Source organism: Schistosoma mansoni, chromosome 3, assembly GCF_000237925.1.
Source record: "Schistosoma mansoni strain Puerto Rico chromosome 3, complete genome".
Lineage (NCBI taxonomy): Eukaryota > Metazoa > Platyhelminthes > Trematoda > Strigeidida > Schistosomatidae > Schistosoma > Schistosoma mansoni.
Genome location: NC_031497.1, coordinates 14,045,385 through 14,070,744, shown reverse-complemented (window position 1 = coordinate 14,070,744; position 25,360 = coordinate 14,045,385). Strand labels below are relative to the sequence as shown.

General features: G+C 35.2%; 1 protein-coding gene across 2 annotated transcripts in view; it reads left to right on the top strand.

The window, feature by feature from the left end:
• Nucleotides 1-1,917: 1,917 nt before the first annotated feature.
• Nucleotides 1,918-25,360, top strand: part of Smp_150220.1 (putative receptor protein tyrosine phosphatase n,(ia2)) — a gene marked incomplete at its 3' end in the record, with an annotated part of 43,879 nt that continues 20,436 nt past the window's right edge. Inside the window, exons 1-8 of one of the 2 annotated variants that reach the window (XM_018799326.1) lie at nucleotides 1,918-2,072; nucleotides 2,116-2,163; nucleotides 2,196-2,367; nucleotides 8,696-8,899; nucleotides 9,390-9,853; nucleotides 21,401-21,578; nucleotides 23,902-23,982; nucleotides 25,027-25,109. In XM_018799326.1, the coding sequence (XP_018651125.1) occupies nucleotides 8,886-8,899; nucleotides 9,390-9,853; nucleotides 21,401-21,578; nucleotides 23,902-23,982; nucleotides 25,027-25,109 (820 nt within the window). In that variant the 5' untranslated portion in view covers nucleotides 1,918-2,072; nucleotides 2,116-2,163; nucleotides 2,196-2,367; nucleotides 8,696-8,885. The remainder of the gene's footprint in view (nucleotides 2,073-2,115; nucleotides 2,164-2,195; nucleotides 2,368-8,695; nucleotides 8,900-9,389; nucleotides 9,854-21,400; nucleotides 21,579-23,901; nucleotides 23,983-25,026; nucleotides 25,110-25,360) is intronic. The other variant, XM_018799325.1, reaches the window with a different exon arrangement.

Below are 25,360 nucleotides of genomic sequence, written 5' to 3'. Positions count from 1 at the left end.
TCCTTGATTAGTACGTCACCTCATTTGTCCTTTATTGTCGAATCAACTTATAATGCAATCTTTCCTAGCCTCCTGTAGACATATATTTTCCATATAACTATATATACGAATGTACAGCTTAAGTAAATGATTTCGTCGAAAAGAAAGTTTTCTTCACTGAATTCTCTTTTTCTTATTCAATGACATTATGAGTTATTTTAGTTATACAATGATATTCCTTCCATGGAAAAACGCCTCGCGAGATTCCTTAGGGATGTTCCGGATGAGATTTCGTTCAGAATACGGTATGTCGGGCAGTATTCTTACGTTCCCATCGGATTTCAGTAAGTGACTGGCTAGCAGGACGTCCTCAACGTCGGAGGCATTCTTAAGTGTAACACGAAACAGCCTCAGGTGGTTTAGGTGGTTAGAGTCCTTCCCCCGAGTGAGCCGTGTGACGGTCAAAGTCTCTATTCTAGGGAGTTCAAGCCTCCTGTTCAATTCTCCCCAGAGCATCCTATCATTTTTGTCCTGCATACTGAGAGGAAGGTCGGAATTGTCAACAAGGTTCATGATTATGACAAAGTCGTCACGAACCGTAATTGATTTCCCAGGTTTTCCAGGGCGCCTAGGTTTGATACCTTGTTGTTTGGATGTCGAAGCGCGTTTTCGATTCCTGGGCTCAGTGATCACCGGGCGGACAGTCTTAGGTGTAGAATGTGCGGCCAAGTCACTAACTGATTTCCGCATGGTACTTGGGATGTTCAGCTTCGGCGGGGACGCTTGGGCCTTTTCACTCCTGTCAATGTGTGTCCAACCACCCACAGGGTTTTCGGGAACCACTGTCTCGTTCAAGGACCCTTTCCTGGGGGACCCAAGTTTACTGAGGGAGTCGATCACCGTCGATGTTAAGATGGTGCTGAGTTTCAGCACGTCATCACTCGTGCTTTTACCTGCACCATCGATAGCCAACCTATCAATATCCATTTTCTTATTTGCCCTGCGCGTTCCAGTTTTCTTTACCCGTCACGATACTGTCATCTAGCAAACTCTTAGACAACTTGCCTGTTAGTAAAGTAATGATGGTACCCAGCATAACTACGGTATCAGTGTTGCACGTAACACATACCCACCTACGATCAGACTTGCTGAGTCTGCTATAGGCTGCTGCTGTTCGATCTGTACACGCTTCGTGGAACCAACCCTTGCAGTTGTCACATAGCATGCCAGACGTAACAGCGAAACGGTAACCAGGCCTTTGCATGAATTTTTCATGGCTAATGATTTAGACTGTCTTAAAAATACAAGCAGTGGATATAGGACCGTTAAAAAAACACACAGTACGCAAAAACTGGCAAAACTGGATAAAAACGGTTAACGATAAGCTAAAAGCTAGTCTTTACATGAAAACTAAAAAAAACCGATAGTGAGCTGAGGCAAAACCTAAGTTAACTATTAAGTTGAGTGAAACACAAAAAAAGAAGCAATCCACTAAACGTATAGCTCAAAATAGATTCTTTAGATCGAAAATGGTACTTTTTGCGTAAGAATACAGCGAAAGTTTGAGAAATGTAAATCACGTTAGGACTAAACTTCCCGTTCGAAAAGCGCGCGTCAGTGTCGTCCAAGATCTTCATAATCTTTACCTTGCTGTAGGTTAAATTCAGTGTTCTTTTGCGAAAATTATTGATTTAGGCCGATTAATTAATTTTAGTGTGGGAAGACTACAAAAAATGTTCACATTTTGAGTTTCTGCATATCACTTTAAATCACCATGTTCGGAGAATGAGTGAATGAAAAGATATTAGATGAAAGCAAAAAAATGAATCAGCAAAGAAAAAGATGTTCAAAAAGTTTTGAGCATCAGTCAAAGGATTTGTAGCCAAAATGTCTACTGATTTGTTTTTATGTATTGTTTTGAATGAACTCCTAACTTTTAAAAGGTGTTACTTTTGAATTGCTGCAGATGAATTAATAAATTTTAATGCATTGTCTACGAATATGGTCAATAATCATACCAATAGTTATGATTGTTGTGAGACACAACACAGGCTTTAGTTCTAGGGATGTTTTATTAAATGGTGGTTACATTGGTAAGCAAAAGTTCAAAAAATTATTTCACATATGTTTTTGAAGGCTGTCTGTACCAAGAAGTGTGTCTGACTGGGGAGATATGTCACAATGGTGAGTGACATTTATCTGTTACGGAGTTTTAGATTCTCTCTTCGGAAGGTGTGTTCCTGATAATGTTCAGGATCATTTATTTGATGCTGGCTACTCACAAATGTACAAACTGAAATCTCTTCCTTTGTTTAATAAACCACAAAAATACAACTGGGCTGACACAACTCTTCAATGTTTATTGAGAGCAATGATTCTGGAGTATGAGTAAGCGGGTTTGAATTCAGGTGTTTACACCTAATGTACATTTTTTATTTGGAGATCAATATTTTGTTTTAAAAACGAAGCAAAGTGGCTAATTTTTTTCATGATCTGTTAGTGTTATGGGCTTACAATTTTTATTTGACCCATTTATGATTTTTGCGCAAGTTTAGGCTGAATCGTCTGGAAAAAACACCATTTGTATACTTTCATCCTGGAACATTGTTTTATACTTTAGGTGCATACTATTTGCTTATTTAACTGACACATTCCGTGTATAGTAATATTTTAAATCTATCTAGTCACTGTTTCGACATACGAAAATATAGATGTGAGAATAATTTGATTTACGGTAGTGTGAAATTTCCGACAAATGTTTGCAGTCAAATTATGTAATCAAGAAGTAGTAGGTGAGCACAAACCAATGTATTTCACTTGCAATTCAAAATCAAACAGTCGTGAAGTACAAAGGAATCACTGGTCCATATAAACACCAAAGGTGTACCGTTGTAGTTCTTACGAGATTACGGTAACAAAACTTAGATCACGCATATAGGAAAGTAATTAAGTTCTTAACACTTAAGTGGCAATAGATTGTGTTTGAATATTCAAAAAGATGACACCTGAAGCTAATATTAAGACCAAATAACCTGGTATTTTCTTTATAAGCTAAAGATAGTGAGTAAGCTGTTTATATAGAAAGCCAGATAAATTTACACCACTTTTAACTGACGCAATCGGAACGCAGTTTTCCAACTTTTATATCGAAGATACATTTTCGAAATGTCTAATGAGACTCTCTTTTTCAGACAAAATGTTATTCCAAAAATACAATTATTTGGATTAGATGTTCTTCTGATAGATCTTTCATATTGTTTAACATTTTGAGGTCTTGAATTCAGTGATAACGTCCTGTTTGTAAGTAACTTTTGCCTTGAGAAGAAGTGATCTACAAATATATCATTAATGCTATCACTTAATCATTAAGAAGGTGGTTATTTTTGCAAAGGCATCCATCAATATAAACTTGTGTGAAGCAATTTATAGCTAAACTACGTAAAGTTAATCAACTTTTCCTTGTGCAATTCTTTAAGCACTTCAACCATAACGTTTTCCCCCCAATTTTATTACTTATCCAATCAATTCTATGGTTTCTTGTTGTGAAAAGCCACCCATTACTATCTAAAACTTCAGAATTCTAAAGCAAACCCAAGATCTTGATCAGATTTATTTTGATGTATGTTGTTACAAATTCGACATCTGTTTACTTGAAAATAAAATCAGTATATTGACATATTACTAAGAATTTAATGATTACTGATATATTTGGTTGCGTACAGGGTGACGAATAATCACATCAATACACCTACTTGATCAGTTATTTGAAATATGACTGACCAAATAATCCTATTACTTACAGATCTTTTAAAAACTATGGACGGAAATACTCACGCCTGAACGACGGTGATTGAAATAACAAGCAGAAGGTGCAGGTATAAAAAAATAAACTACCTCAAGAAAAGACTCATTGGGGTTTCAAAACTAATCACTGAAAAGACGATCATAAAGTCAATTTATTGAGAAAATCTGACAAGTATGGAAAAGCACCTCAGTCAGTCAGTCAGCGACAACGTAGGACCTACTCCAAAATGGTTTAAACTACAACACAAGTGAAGCTTTAAACTGAAATTCTTTGTCTTACTAGACTGATAACTTAAAATATGGGGAGAGACAAGAAATAGCGCGAAATAAGATCTATAACTAGATGTAAGAAAGATAACACTTAACTGATTGCACAAGAAAAAATCTGTAAAGAGACTGAGAACTACAAAAGTGATTTTCATAGTTCAAACGGACAAAGGATGCACTGTACTGATGGTCGATGATAAAAAATATTTCAGGAAAGCCACGAAGTTAAATGTTGATCAAAACACATACAGATCAATAAAGAGGATCCAATCGAAAATCCGGAAAACCCGATCTAAAGTATTTTAAACAAGCTTCACAAAGTAGGACAGATATCAAAACAAAATCGATGGCGAATGCAATCTAGTGGACCAGTTCTCTCTTGATCCTACAGTGAAACGAAACTACTCAGACCGAACGTGTCACTCTGTGGAACCATAATGTGCAATTTATCAGAAGAAAGTTCAAGAATATCAAAACACTTGATGGATTGGTTCAATTACTTCCTTGAATCTCTCACGCTATTTTTGGATAAGATTATTCAGATTGAAGCTAACAACGACGAAGTAATGATACCATCCCACATTACAGCGTTATTTACCAAGATTAACGAGGAACATCTTTGTAAGCATAAATGCCGACTAGCATTCAAAAGCCATGATTTATCCCCGCTTACATTAATTCACGTGTACAATCGTGGAAATAGGTTTGATTGGAAAATTGTTAGGATTTTAAATAGAGGACATATAAGGTATACCAGAAAATGTTTAGAAACGTGCACTAAAATAAATCATCAATCAATTAACACTGACATAATTTATCAACCAATTAGAAAGGTCATGGACAGATATAGAATCAATAATCAGGTTAAAGCGGGAGATTAACCGGGTCAGTATGCGGACAATGACAAGGTAAAGGAAAAAATCACCAACCAAGATTGGGTTTAACGGGACAAGTCATGTTTGGGGAAATCCGAATTGCTCACTTCTTCCAGAAGTTTCTTCTGATGGTGCTGTTTGGAAAAAAACAATGATAGCCTCACGAATAAACATCTAGCTTGGAGAACAAAATTTGACCCAAATTATCCATCTAACATGCAGGTATTCACTACCTCAAAGCTACTATTTCACTGACAAAGAAAGTATAAATGTCTGTAAACACCCAGATAATTATCACTAGTAAATAGTTCAATGAGATTGACAATCGAACATATTCTATATCTGTTTCTTTATACTTTGTGGTTATTAGAACAAACTTATAAGCTTGAATTCACTTAGTATTGTTTGTTTGGATCTTCCCATCGATGTGTTTAGGACTGCAACTGGTCAGTCTCTAATTGGCATATGTGCATACTGTGCGTATTGCCTCGATAAACTTATAAGCTGTTCTAAATAAATGTTAACGTGTAGGTTATAGTACAATGAATGAAGTGTGTAGTGAGTGTATTAATTCGAATTTTCTAACTAAATTTTAAGTAAAAAGCATATGTGCGTTCAAATACATTTTCAAGATCAAGTTTAATATAAATTTATAAATAAAGCTGACACCCATTCTCAAAAGCAAATAACGCTTATGTTCTGCATATCTTACTTAAAAATGATGAATCTACTTCATGGACTACCATGATTTTGGATATTCAGGTTTTACTAACACAGGTTTTTATGACTGTTTTGAGAGGAGATCATAACAAATATTTGGTAGAAATTCCTAAAGTAATTCATGATCACAATTGTGTAGTATAGAATGTTAGCTAATGCCCTAGAAAATAACATTTTAACCTATGAAATGAGTTTCGTTCATCAGATCAGTCAGCTACAACGTAGGACTAGGTACACATATGCATCGGTCCAAGTTGTCATGCCTCATTAGCACAACAAGATGAGTACGGAATTCATAGAAGTAGTTAATTTAGTGGTGGTAATATGTAAAAGAAAGGTTGTATATAAGGATATAGTACAGGAAGAAAGACAGATATGAAGCAATTTTAATCTCAAGTTTTAAAGGAAGATAAAGAGTGTATACACCTACTCCGTTGTGATCGATTCTGAGCTATGCCACCCAGAGTCTCCAACCATTGGTTACGATGATCACGCGGACCACAACCAAGTAGTCTGCATCTATCAACATGGCTCAGACCAGAAGATAGTGATTTCAAGCACTGATGCCACGTTTTGGTTTGACCGCCCCTAACTCTCTTCGAACCATCCCTGATACTAGTCAGCATAGCGCGTTGTGGTAATCGGTGTTCAGGCACACGTAACACGTGGCCCAACCATCTCAGTTGATAAAGATTCACAACCTCATCAACTGACTTTCCATTATTCCCTAATACCCTGTGTCTGACCTCACTATTACTTACCCGGTTATCCCAGCAGATGCGAGCAATATTTCTAAGGTATCTGTGGTCAGATACTAGTAACTTACGAGTATCTTCTACTCTTAATGGCCATGTTTCACAGCCGTAAAGTAGAACAGAGCGAACTCCCGCGCAGTATACTCGTTCCTTAATTGATAGACAGATATCTCGTCTTCGCCATAGGTGACGTAAGTTGGCAAAAGCCAAACGAGCTTTTTGAATCCGTGCTGAGATTTCGTCAGACACCAACCCATTAGGGCTGATCAGACTTCCAAGATAAGTGAAGTTGTCGACGCGTTCGACTACTTCACTCCCTATCCTTAGTTCAGGTGTTGACGCAGGCCAGTCCTGGAGTAACAATTTACATTTAGAGGGGGAGAGACGCATCCCAAATATCCTGGCATTGTTACTCAGTGCTAACAGAAGACTCTGCATTTTGTCAGCGTCTCCACCAAACAGGACTATTTCATCTGCGTATTCTAAGTCGATAAGTGGACCTCCTGGTAGGAAATCAGTTCCTGAAAATTCAGTCGACGAGAGCGTTATTTCCAACAGTAGTTCCATAATGAAGTTAAACAAAAATGGGGATAGTGGACAGCCTTGTCGGACACCACTTGAGGTTGTAAAATTAGAGGGCAGTTCGCCATAAGCTCTCACTTGACTGGAAGTGTTCGAGTAAAGAGCCTTTATAAGGTTTCTGTACTTCTGAGGTACGCCTTTCAGTGACAGACACTGCCAAAGAACCTCTTGATCTATAGAGTCAAATGCTGCTATGAAGTCGAGAAAGTGCATCAGATCACAATTCTTTCGTAAATTTCTCTTATTCCGTCCGGCACCTAACATCCTCAGTTGGGTTGATTACTTCTCGCTCATCCAGATATTATAAATCGCCTCTTTTTATATGCAAAATTTTATGTCTAGATTCATGTACTAGTCTATTTGAGCATCCATCTTTGTTAAGAGTTTGTACAATAGATTTCCAGTGAAAAGGATAATGCTTACAAAATAAAAAATAATTATGCAGTTTTAAATGTTATCGACAATCATTAATAATAGTTTGCTGATTACAACAGATTTTATGTCTTACTCGGATTATCATTGATAGAATACTCAGCAGATGCGTGGGAGTATCTTATGTGACTCCCAGTAGTAAATCGGGTAAACTAACGTTATCAATTTCGAAATTTAAAATTATATATCTCTCCTGGTTCAGAAGGATTTCTGTTATGTGAATGACTTACATGATCGTTTATTTTATTAACAATTCTGTCGATTAAATCAACTATGTGTCAAAACTAGTACATCTAGAAACGTTGTCACTGAAAACTTTTTTTCAGGGTTCTCAAACGAATAAATTGAACTGGGGAAAAGATGTGCTGGTGTTGCTTTATAAAACGTAATACTCAGAAAAATGTCTCAGTTCTGAAAAGTTTGATAAATGTTTGCAGACAGTATTTTCATGTTTCAAAATGTTTAGCTTTCACATAAACGTGGGTTATCATTAAATGCTATGCAATTTTCTCCTGATCAGAATGGTTTTACGCTTGCTGACTCATAACTTTACTTTGATAGATTTTTAAATCAAATATAGTATATGGAATAATGCTATGTAGTGTTGTCCAAATCAGGGACTAAATATAATTTCTTGAAGTTTAAACATTGGTGGAAGCTGGTGATCTGAACATGAAATTAATTGATATTTGCTAATCAGATCATTCAAGCAGAACCTTTCAAATTTTGCATGAAATACAGAAAGCCGATTATACAAAGCTTCTTGACGAGAACATTTTTATGTTAACTTATCTAATTTGAGCCTTTATAGTTTCCCGATTGTCTCATATAAGACGCTTTTATCATTATTACAATCGTTATTATATCTCGATAAAAAAAACAATCAATGGAACGGTTGACTTAATTTCTCAAGGACGGTGAAACTTTGATTTTTACTTATCGTTTTAATGAACGAGATTAAATGGTTTTGTGTTTAGTAAACTATAATTTATTAGAAAGCTGATAAAAAAAATTATTTTGGATGTTGAGAAAAATTAAATTCCCTACTATATAGGATAGAAAAAAATAACTCACAAGTAGATGTGGGAAATCAGATACCATCAAATCCTAGTGTCTTTCAATTAGATTCTCTTCGATTGTGAATAAAACTAACCCATTTTCTGATGGAATCCATCACATCTCACTTCTCTATTTGAGTAATTTTCTTCATAATTAGTAGGCCAAAATTGAGTGATTAATACTTTTGAACTTTTGTATCATTTTGATGGTGGCTGGAAAAAGTTAACAGTAGATCTGAAATCGAAGTTTGACGACGGATGGAACTGGTCGAAAAAAATAATTTGGAACTCTAAGAGAATTGATACTTCTCCATAGCTCTGAAACAGCACCATCAATCCCTACAACAAATTTAATACCTTCGGTGTTTCTTTCTGAGACTTTTTGACGTAGTTGAACCCTGTCACTGACAGTAATGCAGATAAATGAGTAAGATTACTGCTTTTTTTCCAAATGCATGAAGAAAAAATAGTAATTTTTGAGTTAATTTTATTTGTTTACACCATATTTTACTTATCTTCTTTGTATAAAGCCATGGGTTTGCTGACCAAAGTTGTTCAGCTAATCATTCAACGCTTACTTCTTCGCACTTGAATGCAATTGATCTTTATTCAAGCACAAATAGAATGCTTCAGTATACATAAAAGTTTGTGTTTAGATTATGTGTCTATCGCCGAAGGCTTTTTATTCATATAGTATTTATCAAAAATGGAAATTGCTGAACAGAATATAATTCAGGCAGTATGGTGCTTTATCCATTACATTTGAATATAACTTACTGATATGAACTGCAGATGGCGATATTTTAGTCATACTGTTTCAGTTGAGATATTTAGTAAATTCTTATCACAATTCGAAACTATTATTTTTATACATCAGAACATTATAAAAAGTGTTACATTTACTGTTTGATTTACAGATCTCATTCAATCTTTGTTGATCCCAAATCGTTTTGTTTATACCAGTATGATATAGAGGATGGTGATAATATTGATGGTCAATTTCATAGTCAGTATGTAAAACGTGATGTAAGGAAAAATCGTGGATATCCAAATTTTATGCTTAGCAACCCACTGAAAACTATAAAACCTTATTATTTTCCTGAAAATTCATATGAACATATGAATAATGACAATGACTATAATCGGTGGACTGATAATCCTATTAATAAGGGAAAGAATGCAGAAATGAAGAACAATGAAGAATTAGATCACTTCAGTAAAAACATTCAGCAAATGATACGTTTATCTGGGAATTATGAAAATAATGAGAACATAGAATTTGATGGAGAACAAGAATTAGCGAATAGATTGACGGATGATTCAAACAAAGACAACGGTGATATGGCTGACAAATTAAATCAGGATTATCTACTCTCAGGCAGTAAGTAGTTTAGTTGAATTTCTGAAATTGTTTATGTTATATCTTGTAGGTTTGTGTCTCAATCAAAATATGACTTGACGATGCCGCCAATACAGTGAATTATCGATCGGACCACTGACGCATAAAACCCGTACGAGCAGTCTAGAGTCCTTATCGGCCCTTGATTCCCGCCTAGCCCTGCCTGTTAAGTCCAGAACTCCAACAACAGCCTCTGCAGTATGAATCATTATATTTTAAACATATTGAGTTTATATACCAATCAAACAGACCACATCGTACCATAAAATAGACAATAACATTTGTACAAGGTTCGGCCAAATGTGGCTGTGAATATGGGAGGCAGTAATTAATTGACTGGATATTACTCAAGAATGGTAAATCGTATAATAATAGCTCATAGGTCAAAATAAAGCTTATAATGAGAGGAACACGAATACGGATAGTTTAGTTGCTTGACAATCATACAATAAAAATATATGTGTAATACTAGTCCAGAAATAGATTACAACAGTTACCATTCATTCTTCTCATCGGGATATAACAGTTTAATAATCCTGTGACAAGATCAAAAAGTAATTTTGACCATGATCAGATTACATTCGACAAGTGTTTTGTATCACAGAATAGCGAATATGTACCGAATACTTTTCTTATGCCGAACATTTAACTTTCAAATTTTTTAAAAGCAAACCAGCTTTTGATATCCTAACGTTACCGTACTACATAAGCAATTATTACGAAATGTTTTATATTTCTAATTTAAAAGAAAAAAATTTTACTCATCAATTTTAACTCCTGGATAGCTTCCATCGAGAAAACCAATGATCTATGTGTCTTTGTAAAATGGTATTCAGTAATCGTAGGTATTCAGCAACTATTTCACTCAGCTAAAACTATAATTTAACCAATAAGGAATATGTAATATTTTATCAGTTCATCATCAAATATGAAGTCTTTAAAAAAATGTATTTTTAATATTTATCTCTGTTTCTGATCTTATCAAGAATCTTTGGAAACAAGTGACGTACTTAGATGTGAAACTAATGTTTTTATTAAAACAATGTTGTGATACCTTGAGAGCTTTGAGACATTGCAGATCCTCATTTTATGATTTTACAATTGACTAGGTTATAGGAGTAGGAGAATAACAAATCAGTTCACTAAAATGTCCAATATTCCCCAATGATAAAGGTTTCTTCTGGAAACATCGATTGATGAAACCGTAACAATAAATCATTGGTTACGTGTAATCATTGGTATTGTGGTGTATACTACTTATGGCCGTTCTTAGTTGGTGGAGCGATTTGTCTGGTTAATTCCGATAACGAACGAGACTTTAACCTGTTAGATAGTAGACTGGTCCTTTGTGCTGAGAAGATCGAAGTTGAGAAAATCGAATTGAGAAGAACAGAAATTTAATGTATGGTTTTCGTATTTTCGCAAAACATTCTGTAATTTTGTACTACACCATAAATTGGTCTTCCTAATGTAAGGGTACATCCACTGCAGTATGGATTTGGGCTTTAACGTGACTTACCAAGTATTCCGACCACTGAATTATTTATTAATTGAAAATCTATTGCACAAGAATTTGATATGTCCAAAAGTCTTTTATTATGCATTAGATATGATTGTTTGAATTTGATTCCATTTGGAAGTATGGGAAAAACTATGTATATAATATCGAGCTTTTTCTTGTATTTCACCAAGTTTGAAGCTGGTATTAATACAGTTATATACAATGCACGTACATGGTGCTAAATCTGTTGGTTTCAGTGATTCAGTTTGCTTCTGTATAATATTTATCACAAGTGCATACCAACTAAAGATATTCAAACTGAGAAATTCTGAATGATAAATTGTAACATAAACCTATTATTATGATATATCCATGGTTATGGGTTTCTTAGTAATTTAAGGACTGCATCACCCAACCCCAAGTCTCTTATTTCAGGAGACAGTTAAAGTGAGAAGCTTAAGAAATATGCTTAATTTCTCGAAACAATTGCTCGATTTCTAACTAGTTAACTGATTGTGTAGTTTAGATTCTCTAAAAATATTAAGATTGTTTATTCGAAATAAAGATTGGCTGAAATTTCAAACTATTCAAATTACCCAGATTTAGTAAAATTTAGATTCTACCAACAGTTTACTAAAAAAAATTTTTGATTTTAGTGTTCAGAAAATTTTTATTTATTGAACAATAGACTGAAAATTTGAAGTTTAGCCAATGTGGGTTGAATATGTCCAAATTATACTGTATAGATAGTCATTAGAAATTTTTAAAATGTCCTCCTTGAAATGAACTAATTAGGAGTAGTGGATTATAGCTATTCAACTTAGTAGTTTGTGAATGGTCATTCGAAATCATTTTATGGTGGAACCTCTCAAATAAAGAATTTTGGCGAACTGTAGCTTATAATGAACGTGGTTAATCGATAGAACTGATAATTTTGAAATCTGTCTTGTAAAACCTAGACAGTAAATACCATTGGATTCGAGTTTAGAAAGAACGAGTTATTGAAAGCTTCTGTTGACTTCACATTTTGACGATTTCATCAATTTCTAAAATGTTCAATGTTAATCGGGAATTTATGACCAGTTAAAATTGTTTAAATGGCTACTAAGAATTATTTATTGACTGATTCATACGATTTTGGGTATTAACATTGAGGCTATAATTAATCAATAGGAAAAGTCAATTAGAATGACATTCATGTTAGGGATAAATATTAGACAGACAGGTTTGATAAACCAGTAAAATTCATGTAAACAAAAATTTTTGTACTTCTGATAATTTAGAAAAAAATTCTTCCTCCCTATTTGTTTTATAATTTCTCACTCGTTTCGTGCAGAAATAAAACTGTTCAATAAATCAATTTCAAGAAATACTCCCATTTTATAAATGAGATAATTTGCAGTTTGAGCAGATACACGTACTTGTTCCGTCGATCTTTCATTAAACTCAGATTTTTAACTCCAATAGTTTACACTAAGAAATATCTATCTATACATTGCGTGAATATAAAATTTTGAAAAGTGAAAATCATGTGTAGAACTAACTAGACTGAGTCTTAAAAAGTACTGCCAAATAACTAACATTACACAACCTTACAAGTGTCAAATATAATTAACTGGTATTTAAAATAGTAGGAGATGAAGACGAGGTTGAGGTAAATAGGAACTGTACACTCAATGACTGCTGACACACTTGCACCTCCCTACAGATGTTACTCTACCAATAATTGAAGAGATCAGCATGGCCATCAGACAAATCAAGGGTGGGATAACAGCAGTACCAGGCAACATACCAACCGAAGCACTGAAGCCAGATATGGAAGTAACTGCAAAGGCGCTCTAAGTCTCATTCAGAAATACTCGAGATGAAAAACAAGTGCCGACCGACTATAAAGTAGGACCACTCATCGAGACACCAAAGTAATGAGATCTCAGCCAGCGAGCGGACTACAGCGGCATCACACTACTATCAGTACTAGGGTGTTGTTGAGCCAAATGGAAGACTCATTGGACGCCCAACTGCGAGATCAACAGGCTGGATTCTGTAAGGATCGGTCATTCATAAATCAAATCATGACACCACGGATCATCGTTGAACAATCAACTGAATTGAACTCATCACCATACATCAACTACCTTAACTATATGAAGGCGTTTGATAGTGTGGATGGGAGAACATTATCGAAACTTATTCGACACTCTGAAGTTCCTCAGAAGATTGTCAACATTATCCAGAACTTATACGACGGACTGTAGAGCAAAGTAGTGTATGGAGGACAGCTAACATATGCATTTCCAGTAAGGACCAGAGCCAGACAAGGCTGTCTACTCTCCCCCTTCCTCTTTCTTCTGGTGATTGACTGCATTATGAAGACATCGACATCTAACAAGAAGCACAGAAATCCAATGGAAAGCTCAGAATCAATTAGACAAATTGAACTTCGCAGATGACTTAGCCTTCCTATCCCATACACATGAACAAATACAGATGAGGGCAACTAATGTGGCAGCAGCCTCTGCATCAATAGGCCTCATCATACACAAAGGATAAAGCAAGATCCTCAAATACAACACGGAGAACGCCAAGTCAATTACACTTGATGGAGAAACTCTGGAAGATGTGGAAACATTCACGTACTTGGTTAGTAGCATCATTGATGAACAAGGAGGATCTGGTGCAGACGTAAAGGCGAGGATGGGCAAAGCAAGGACCGCATTCCTACAATTGAAGAACATGTGGGACTCAAAACAACTCTCAACTAATTTCAAAATCAGAATCTTCAACACGAACGTCAAGATAGTCCTACTGTACGGAGCTGAAAATTGGAGAACTACTACAACCATGGTCAGAAGGTACAAGTATTTATAAACAGTTGTCTACGCAAAATACTCAACATTCACTGGCCGGATACCATCAGCAACAGCCTTCTGTGAGAGAGGACAAACCAGCTTCGAGCTGAGGAGGAGATTAGGAAAAGACTTTGGAGGTGGATAGGACATACATTAAGGAAATCACCAAACTGCATCACGAGGCACGAGCTAGCTCAGAATTCTGGAGGTAAAAGGAAAAGAGGAAGACCGAGGAACACATTGCTTTGAGAGTTGTAAACAGATATCAAGAGAATGAATTGCAACGAGAAAGAACAGAAAAGGAGAGCCTAGAACAGAGTTGGTTAGAGAATGTTAGTGGGTGACATATACTCTTTCAGGAAGAGTTACAGGTTGATGTAAGTGAGTGTTCTATGAACTCGCTAACAATTAGGCCGAGCTATGTTAATAAGTTTAGACGACACTGTTCCGATTTATGTAACCAATGGCTAGAAGTTATCAATGATGTGGCTAAGAATTCTTTGCAATTTTTCTGGTGCATCCGTTCTTTTTCTTTCCGCTAATCCAGAGTTCTTGAATTCCTCATATTTTTTTGTCTGTTTTTTTCACTATTTTATATTTTCTTGAATTGTAACTCCGATCACTAGTTTTTTATATCACTGCTCATTCTGTTACTAACTCTACTACTTAGGTATTAGGGCGGAAAATCTGATCTATCTGTGCTAATGTAGTATGGCAACTTGAGCCGAGGTGACTTTCAGTCATGGTGATTTGAACAACCGTGAAAGTGAAAGCTGTGATCCACCGATCAAACAGAATGAATATGTGGAGATAGTTTCGGGTGATAAACGGTTTTAGGTATTTGGTTCGAACAAGTTACACTATATTTCACAGTATTGAATAGTTATCCTAAGGAATTATCTTTATAGTCAAACTAAAGAAATGTTTTTATAACTGAATATTTTTCAACTTCCAAGTAGCAAAGCGTATGTTGAAATCATAGCTTAAAAGTAAAGCTAAATTTTTATAATTTTGTACAAATTATGATCTCTTGTAATTTATTTATAATTTGAACATTGGGCTTTAAAAAAACTGATTTATATTAGGTATTCCTATGTTTAATATTGTTCTCATTATACTGTAGTATATTTCAGTCACGTGGTGATGATTTCGACTCTATCTTAAGAAATGCGGCAAATCATCGATCACCGATAAATATTTACTCTATGTTAACTGTTTTTAGTTATGTAATATTAACCTGGTTGACTACTGTTCGCAATTTGAAAATAGGGACTCCACATTATGGATAATGAACTTACATAAGAAAACTACATTTATTCTTCAGCAAGCGAAGGGTATAAACAAATCGGAAATAAATTATGGTAAAGTTGATTATGAAGTTGGAAAAAATCAACTTTGCTTTCGATTATCTCATATTCAGTTTAGGAAGCATTCACTAGTGGATTTTTTGTCAACTGAATATTTTGAATGAGCCTGTTAGGATTTAGCAGTTAATACGTTTAACTTACAGCATCAGTCATGACTACTTGAATAATGTATAGGATCAGCTGAGCACTTTTGAAGAATTCAGCAAAATGACTAATTCAACAGTCAAAGCAATGGAAACACTTTTGTAATACACCGCCTAAAAACTCACATTGATTCGACTCCACTATGAATGAACGGGAAAATTAAAACAGGAACGTTTGTAAGCTATTCTCTAGTAAATCAGCATATACTTGTTTGTTAAATAATTGATTTGTAGTATGTTGATATTGTCTTATCTGTAAGCTTTCATTTGACTCATTAACTGTTGTCATACGTTTTTCCATTCACATGTTACTATTAATCAATTATAAACTTTTTCATAGTTGGAAGCGTGAGTCAATTGAAGCTTGACCACCATGGAAAACCTGGAAGCACTGTGCGGCCGTTTCGTCCTATTATGGGACTCCTCAGCCTATCGTGTGATTTATTATTTATGGTCCATCATAGTCTTGTATTTCGTGCATATAGACGCTTGGGTTTTACAGCCTGAATAATGCAAAATAATGTAAGGTACTTTTCTCGGGGTTCTGGCTGGTAACTTAAGGAATGGACTAAGACATTTCATTTTTTAACGTAATTTTTACGATATCAGTCAACTGCGTTAACAGATTCCTATCTAATGAGGCTTAAGCAGAAAAGAGACATAACAGGCTCAGTTGTATAATATTAATTTAGTTACCGGTAATGTTTTAATGGATATAATTTTACAAAGACCATATTAAATACTGTAACCGATCCTTTTCATAGATAAATTGAAATATATACTAGTTTTTTTTACCGCTTTTTAGTTCACAGTATCCTTTTTCCAATGCATTATTCAGATATTTCAAATAATAATCCATCAGTAAATTTCGTTGAAGAGACTCAATACTACTTTATTCCTCAATAAAATAGTTATACTGAATGTTGAATTTAATGTGATATCATTATGAGTGGATTATTATCTACCAACTGACTTGTATTCAAAATCCAATAAGTATATCGATTATTCAAGGCATGAGTAGCATTAGTAATGTACTTAACCACAACATTGAATGACATATATTGATAATAGCTTTAAGACTAATAATTAAAAATATATCTTGTTGATCAGTGCTAATGTTGCAAAAACATGTGCTTGACACACGTCTATCCCCTCAATATATTGGGATAGATACATTCTAGTTATATACTTTTTGTCTCACTTTCCTCTCTCACTATTTTGTATTGGTCCGGTAGTTTATCGTCACTCACGTCAAATATATTTTCAACATGTATACATGTATATGCACGATTAAGACTAACTATAATGCTGTCCCACTGAGTTCAGAAAGCCTTCATTTTTACGATACAGTTATGTCAGGATATTGTTTAATTGATCTAACTTTGTTTCACATTTGTCGGCAAGAAACCTATATTCAATTTGTGTTTGAATGCTAGATGATTGAAGACAATCAAAACGAACATCCGGACTCTGGTTTTGTGCGTGTTATGATATCTCTCATTACGACCGAGCTACTCTTATTGCTTAGTATTCTTTGAACACTTCACTCGAAATGTCCCCAAATCAGAACGCAGATGAAGAGGAACGTAATGGTATTCCAACCAAACACGATCAAATGGAATTGTGAATCTTAATAAGAAAAACTTCAATATATTCATAATTTAACAGAAGAGTACTCTAGAGTTTTCTCCAAGTATCCGCTAGCGCTGGTTGGTTGAAAAAATGACTAATCAGCCTGGCACAGGACAATCCTAAACGGAACATGTGTTAATCCAATCCATATCTTTCTAACAGAGCTCTTCAACACTAGTCATTGAGACTTTTATGCAATCCTAAAGGAAATAACATTCGCCAAAGGATATGAGCGTGCGTCAACCAGTGTCATACAAACAGTAACACTAATCTATTCAAACTCCGCCTGTAGACCCTCCGAGGGCTACTGCCGGTCCCAAGCCCGGATAAAAGAGGAGGGTTGAGCATGAAGTTAGTGACCCCATCCCGTAGAAAACTAACTCGCTAAAAAATGCTAACCAGAAAAAATAATTCAAACCATTTAGACTCTGTCCTGGGAGTCAGAAGGTCTTCATCTAGAACAGTGATTACGCCTCATGGCGAAAGCCGAGATTCTTCGGAAGCGACGAGGTCGATGCCTCTTCTGACAACCAGAACAACAATTTTTATATGTACATGGAATGTTCGGACAATGTGGGAGACCAGGAGAGTCATCCAAGTTGCTGCAGAAATAAAGATACAATCTGAAGATGCCTGAAATCCGTGAAACACATCGGACGCAGGTTGGACAACAAAGACTAGCTTCAGGAGAGCTGCTGTTATACTCCGGCCATGAAGAAGAAAATTATCCACATACGCAAGGCGTTGCACTGATGCTATCCAAACAAGCACAAAATGCACTTATAGGATGGGAATCTCATGGACCCAGAATAATCAAGGCCTCCCTCAAAACAAAGAAAGAGGGCATTACAAGGAACGTCATCCAATGCTATGCGCCTACCAACGATTACGATGAAGACGTTAAAGATCAATTCTACGATAGGCTGCAGTGAATCGTCGAGAAATGCCCAACAAAAGACTCTACCATTCTGATGAGAGACTTAAATACCATGGTTGGAATGGACAACACCGAATATGAAAACATCATGGGACGACACGGACTAGGAGAAAGAAACGAAATAGATGAGAGGTTTGCAAACCTATGTGCCTTCAACAAATTGGTCATAGGCGGCACCATATTCCCACACAAACGCATACACAAAGCCACGTGGACTTCACCGGATCACACTACACAGAACCAAATCAACCATATCTGCATCAATAAAAAGTTCAAACAGACGAAAGAGGATGTGAGCACCAAGAGAGGAGCTGATATAGCCTCAGATTATCGCTTGCTGGTCGCCAAGATGAAACTGAAATTCAAAAAGCACTGGACAATGGGGTGGATAGCATCACAAAAGTTTAATACGGCATTTCTTCGACATACTGACAGACTCAACGAATTAAAGATAGCCTCCAACAATAGGTTCTAGGCTTCTTCATGACCTACTCAGTGTAGAGGGAACTACTATGGAGAGCAACTGGAAAGAGACCGAGGAGGTAATCACTTCAACATGTCATGAGTTTCTGGGCCACAAGAAGCGCCATAACAAGAAATGGATCACTGTCGATACACTGGATAAAATTCAAGAAAGGAGGAACAAGAAAGCAGCAATCAATATCAGCCGAACAAGAGCACAGAAAGCCAAGGCACAAGCTGAATACACAGAAGCAAACAAGCAAGTAAAGAGAAGCATCGAAGCCAACAAACGTAAATATGTAGAAGATTTAGCAATGACGGCGGAAAAGGCTGCAAGAGAAGGAAACATGAGTCGAATGTATGATACAACAAAGAAGCTCGTTGGAAATTATCGTAAACGAGAACGATCAGTGAAAAGCAAGGAAGAGAAAGTAATCACCAACATTGAATAACAGTGAAACAGGTGGGTAGAGCACTTTAAGGAACTCTTGAATCGACCAGCTCCACTGAACACACCCAACATCGAAGTAGCACCCACGGACCTACCAATCGATTGTGGCCCATCTACAATTGAAGAGATCAGCATGGTCACCAGATAAATCAAGAGCAGTAAACCAGCGAGACCAGACAACGTTCCAACAGAGGCAGTGAAAGCAGATATAGTAGATACTCAACATTCTCTTCAGCAAGATTTGGGATGAAAAACAAGTACCAAAAAACTGGAAAGAAGGACATCTGATCAAGATACCAAACAAGGGCGATCTCAGCAAGTGTGAGAACTACAAAAACGCCACTCTTCTCTCAATTCTAGGAAGTCTTCAACAGGGTTTTGTTAAACAGAATGGAGGACTCCGTAGACGCACAACTTCGAGACTAACAGGTTGGATTCCGTAAGGACCGATGATGGACTAACCAAATCGCAACACTACAAATCATTGTGGGACAATCAATTGTATGGAATTCACCACCCTACACCAAATTCATTGACTACGAGAAAACATTTGGTAGCATAGACAGGACAACACTATGGAGGCTTTTTCGACACTACGGCGTGCCTGACAAAATGGTCAACATCATACGGAATTCTTATGGTGGATTGAACTGCAAAATTGTGCACGGAGGACATCTGACAGACTCGTTCGAAGTAAAGACCAGTGTCAGGCAAGGTTGCTTACTCTCACCCTTTCTCTTTCTCCTGGTGATTGACTGGATTGTGAAGGCGTCAACATCTGGGTGAAAGCATGAGATACAATGGACAGCTGGGATGCAGTTAGACGATCTAAACTACACAGATGATCTGTCCCTTCCATTGCACACGTAACAACAAATGCAGGAGAAGATGACCAGTGTAGCAGCAGTCTCAGCATCAGTAAATCTCAATATACACAAAGGAAAAAGCAAGATCATCCGACATAGCACAACATGCACCAATCGAATCACACTTGATGGAGCTTTTGAGGATGTAAGAAAGCTTTACATATCTGGGCAGCATCATTGATGAACACAGTGGATCTGATGTGAACGCGCAGACCGGTAAAGCAAGAGCAGCATATCTACGATTGCAGAACATCCGGAACCCAAAACAATTGTCAACCAACACCAAAGTCAGAATTTTCAATACAAGTGTCAAGACAGTACTACTGTATGGGACGGAAACTCGGAGAACCACGGAAGCCATCATTCAGAAGATATAGGTGTTTATTAACAGTTGTCTACGCAAGATACTTCGGATCCATTGACCAGACACTATCAGCAACAAACTACTGTGAGAGAGAACAAACCAGATTACGGCGGAGGAAGAAATCAGGAAGAAGCACTGGAAGTCAATAGGACGCACAATTTTTGTTCACTCTTCTCATATTTGTCTCCATTTCTCGGTGTAATGTGTTCTTTTGTCTTCCTCTTCTCCTTTGGCCTTCAGGATTCCATGTGAGGGCTTGCCTTGTGACACAGTTGAAATAAATTTCAACTTCCTTTGTGTCTCTTTCCAGATATTTTAACGTCAGGGTCTACTTTTGTTTGCTTTTTTGGTTTTAACTGTTGTATTCCCGAAAGTTTGTACAAAAATCTTTCACGGAATAATTTTTCTCTGAGTCAAAGAGAATTTCTTTAATTCTACAGTTCACAATTTTTTCGGCTTTTATTTTTGTCTGTAATTCGTATAATGTCTGCGTTTACATGTTCAGAACTTTTGTTTTTAAAATCAAAATATCACGGTTGAATGTTATTTACTTAGATATGTATTTGTTCGCTGTTTTTAAAACAAGGTTATCGGGATTTTACCATGAATCATTTGTCTAGAAAGTTTGTAAATTTATGCAATTCCGTCATTTCATAGAACAAGTACTTCCTTTTTGTTTTATTGTAACAAGTCAACGTAAAAATGGGTTTGAAAACCGTGCGTCGTTGAGACTAGAATTGTTCTGTAGCTTGACTACAAAATGTTTCTCAATCAGTAAATTATGTGATTTTCTCATTTATAAAGAACTTAAAGGTTTGTTTACTGATTTCATTTTCTTCACTTATCTGTCGATTCCCTTCGTGATTGAAATATTTCTATTTTCGAAAATAAGCTGTTCAGCTAAGAATTCAAATGACGTCTCATATAGTTGATTTTTTTGACAAATAATTCATTCAGAATATATGCAAGAACCATTACTTGGTGAAAAATTACCTTCTGAATCGCAGGCACAACAACAAGAAGAAACGATCATACCATCAAAATCAGTCACTAGATTACGAGCACAAAAGGTGGGGTCTGGATCATATAAACCATTGGAACGTAGATGGATTTGGGTTAAATTTGTAAATGGACCGTAAGTTATTATAATATTCAAATAAAAATTAATGAATTTCCCCATTAATGTTCACTGTTTCATAGTTTGAAGATGGAATGTAATTACTTAAACGCTTCGCTATCTCTGATGTACTGATCAAAGCTGTCACCAGGTTACTAGACAAGAAGGCTGTTAATATGGACTGGCTATTATGAGTGAGTGGACTATTAGTCTAGTCATCATCTCGGTCAACATGTTCTTGTTATTCTAGAAATCAGCGACTAAGAATGACGTGGGGATATTATTATTTGACTTTTGGGAATAAAGTTTCTCACATAATCTTGGCCTGCTTCCTCTTTACAGATGACTAGTCAAAAGTTATGAATGTGGCAGTGACTGAATTGAGACCATATAGCATAACAGTTTATCAAGATATTAAAAGATTTGATTCACTTCTTTTACTTAGTAGTTTATCTGAGTAGGTGGTAATACTGTTTCCTAGATATAAAGCTCATTTTATAACCAAGTCTGAGTGATTTGGCAGAGTAACAAGTGCTTCTTAACTTCATATGCTATCATGTCTATAAGAAATAAGTTGCAAAAGATGCACAAATTGAAGCTCATAAGTTATTTACGGATATTAAAGCTAAATATTTCGTTAACTTTTAAGTAATGAATATAAAATGCTGTTTATTTTCTTATGACATTGTTTATCTATTTTTTGAAAACTCCACGTTTATATCCTCCTAAGTAACTTCCTATCCTAATTACAAGCGTTTGGTTTATAAACGTCCCAATTTCTATGGACCTAAATTATCCGATCTCTTGGGAAGGATAATGTAATTAATTGTATGTAAGGCTGTTACATTTTGGCACATTTGTAGTCAAAATATGAGTTTTCTTTTTTTTCAAAGTTTCGAATACGATATTTAGCAGTTATACCTAATGTAACTTCGATGAAACTACATATATTTAGTCAAAATTTAAAATTATCACGGGGAATATTTCATATCTAGGATACTCTTAAAAGCGAACAACATCGAACAAGTTTCCCTTTCTTTTAAATGTAATTAACGTATTTAACAACTGAAAGAAATCCACTTTGATTATCATAAAACCTATTATCACAATTGGTCTATTATTATTTGTTTATTTCACATGAGCTAATATACCCATTCGTAAGTGTAAATCAATGTCATAAATTTAACTAGGAATCATAAATTTTTTCCTCAATATAGGTCAACTATGACAGTTAAAATATGAAAGGACACATTTTCCTCCCTCCCAGATATAAATAGAAGTTGAACGAAGAGAAATAGAATATCTAAGAAATAACTTTTCATCTTTAAAATTTAACCGAACCAAATTCGCCAGTTTATGTTTTGTTAGTGAAACCCCTTGCTTGGACTGAAACACCAAATTACCATGAAAATAAGAAACCAGCCTGTCCACGGTATTCGAAGTCGACATGAAATAGTGATGCACAAGCAATTTTATAACAACCTGATTACTCAATATAATATAAACTTCAAAAGGATATTAAAAGCGAAATCGTCGAATCACTTAACAAGTGTAATATCTGCAGCATGTCAAGTATTCAGACCAAATTGACTCTTTTCAATATAAACCAACCAAGCGATAAGTTTGGGTAGATCAACGATAGTCAAGAAACCGATATTTCCTGTAAAACTCAAGAACTTCCAAGTTCATCACAAAGTAATGCGCCAATATTTATTCCAGGAAAATAGTAAATTCGTCAATAAATATAAAAACTGGAAAAGTATTTCATGGCTTATCACATCTGAGATAGATTATATCTTGAGATGCTAAAGAAGATTTAAAGCTCGGGCAGATTTCATTGAAATTATGTTTCCTAAGCTTGGCAGTTCAATTCCAAAGCTTTAATTTGCTTTCTAGACAAGGTTATAAGCAGGAAACTTAAGAGTTCGTCCTGATGATGCTGTCTGAAAAAAAAGTGAAAGTTTGATGATTAAACCGTTTGGCTCAAAGAACACAACTTTAACAAAACAGACCATGTCAGTATTTTTTTAATTAGAAAATTTGGCTTCTTGACTTCAAGTAATATACTTCTACATGGCCAAATTATATTTTTTAATCGGTTAGCCAATCGATTACACACCTTGATTGTACCAGTATAAAATTCATTTGCCAGTAATTCATTAAAGAAATAAAACTATATCAATTTACTCAGTTGAAAATGACAGTTTCAGAAAATTATCAACACAAATTTAATAGTAAATTAAAATGTTAATAGATCAGTAATTTAGTAGAAATTTACATACACTGGAAACGATTTGATCTTAGTTACTTGATTTTATCTTTACTTTTTTCATCTCAATAGAATAACCAATCAAGAAGCACAACTCATTTTACTTAAAATATCACATGATTTAAAGCTAACATCTCCAATTTCATTTTTTTTGTAAGTTTCAAACCTTTTGTTTTTCTCAGTTATTTAATGAGTATCCATTTTTCATAGTTGAAATCATGAGTCAATTGAAGCTAGACCACCATGGAAAACCTGGAAGCATTGGACGGCCGTTTCGTCCTATTATGGGACTCCTCAACAGTGCGCATCCACGACCCCGCACTCGCGAGATTCGAATCCAGGACCTACCAGTCTCGCGCCACAGCACTTGACCGAAAAATACTGAAATCTTCACAAAACCTCTTCTGAGTGTCCATTTTGTTTTATTCTCATTTTATTATACTAGTAGTTTATGATTAATTATTATCGTTACTTTTTTCTATTGCCAAATATAATTTACACTATGTTACTTGAAAGTTAAAACAGTGAATATTTTTTAGATTGTACAATTCATTGATTGCATCATTTGTCTCTAAGATAAATGAAGAACTTAATATTGAAATAAGCATTACAGGAGAATGAAAAGTACGATCAAACTTTATTTAATTGATTAGTTTGTGTTAATTTTCTATTTTATTAAAAAATAGATTTCACCATGGACTAATGTTATCTGTAAGAATTATATCTGAAATAATTTTAAAGATTGAAATTCAAATAGTTCCAAAGTTTCACCAGGCAAACTGTCCCGAGCTTTTTAAGGGAATAATTAGTTTTCACGTTAATTATCGGGCGGAGATTTAGAATCCAATAAATTTTATTCACTGAGAACATTTCAAATATAATTTTTACATATCGTCCCTTTCAATTACTTAACCCCTAATTCCTGTCAAACTGTTCGTTCAAATTCTGATATATGTTCGTATGAAATAGACTTTTATTCGGAGAATAAACTTGTTCTATACTACTCTGGTTTTGTTTAGCACAAAACGTTTTATTTCTGAAGTTAGTGGTCTCTGATTATAAAGGGACCAGAATAATATTAGGACTTATCATCCTGGTTCATGATAAACTTTTGAATACCTATTAATCGAAACAAAATTAGTCTCTGCTATCTTCTTCTACATTGTTGTTCTCTACGATTTTCTTTAACAAATTTAGCCTTGATAAATCGAGACGTGTATTATACTTCCATGTTCCATCTAGTGCTGGAGTTTCCGCTGATACTATTGTTGATGCCCTTAGTAAGCTAAAGCAATATTTTTTAATGATTATTATTTCATTCTGTTCATCATGATAATATAAAATTAATTTACATAGGATATTTTGTAAAAAAAATATTGATGTAATTGAATAGGTATGAAGAGCACTATGTTTTGAAAGAAAAATGTAAACAAACAGAGAATAAACAGTACAATGAATGATAATTATTTCAGAATATATGCTAAATTGCTTATCAACATCTCTAAATGTCAGGAAATCTAACACTATTTCT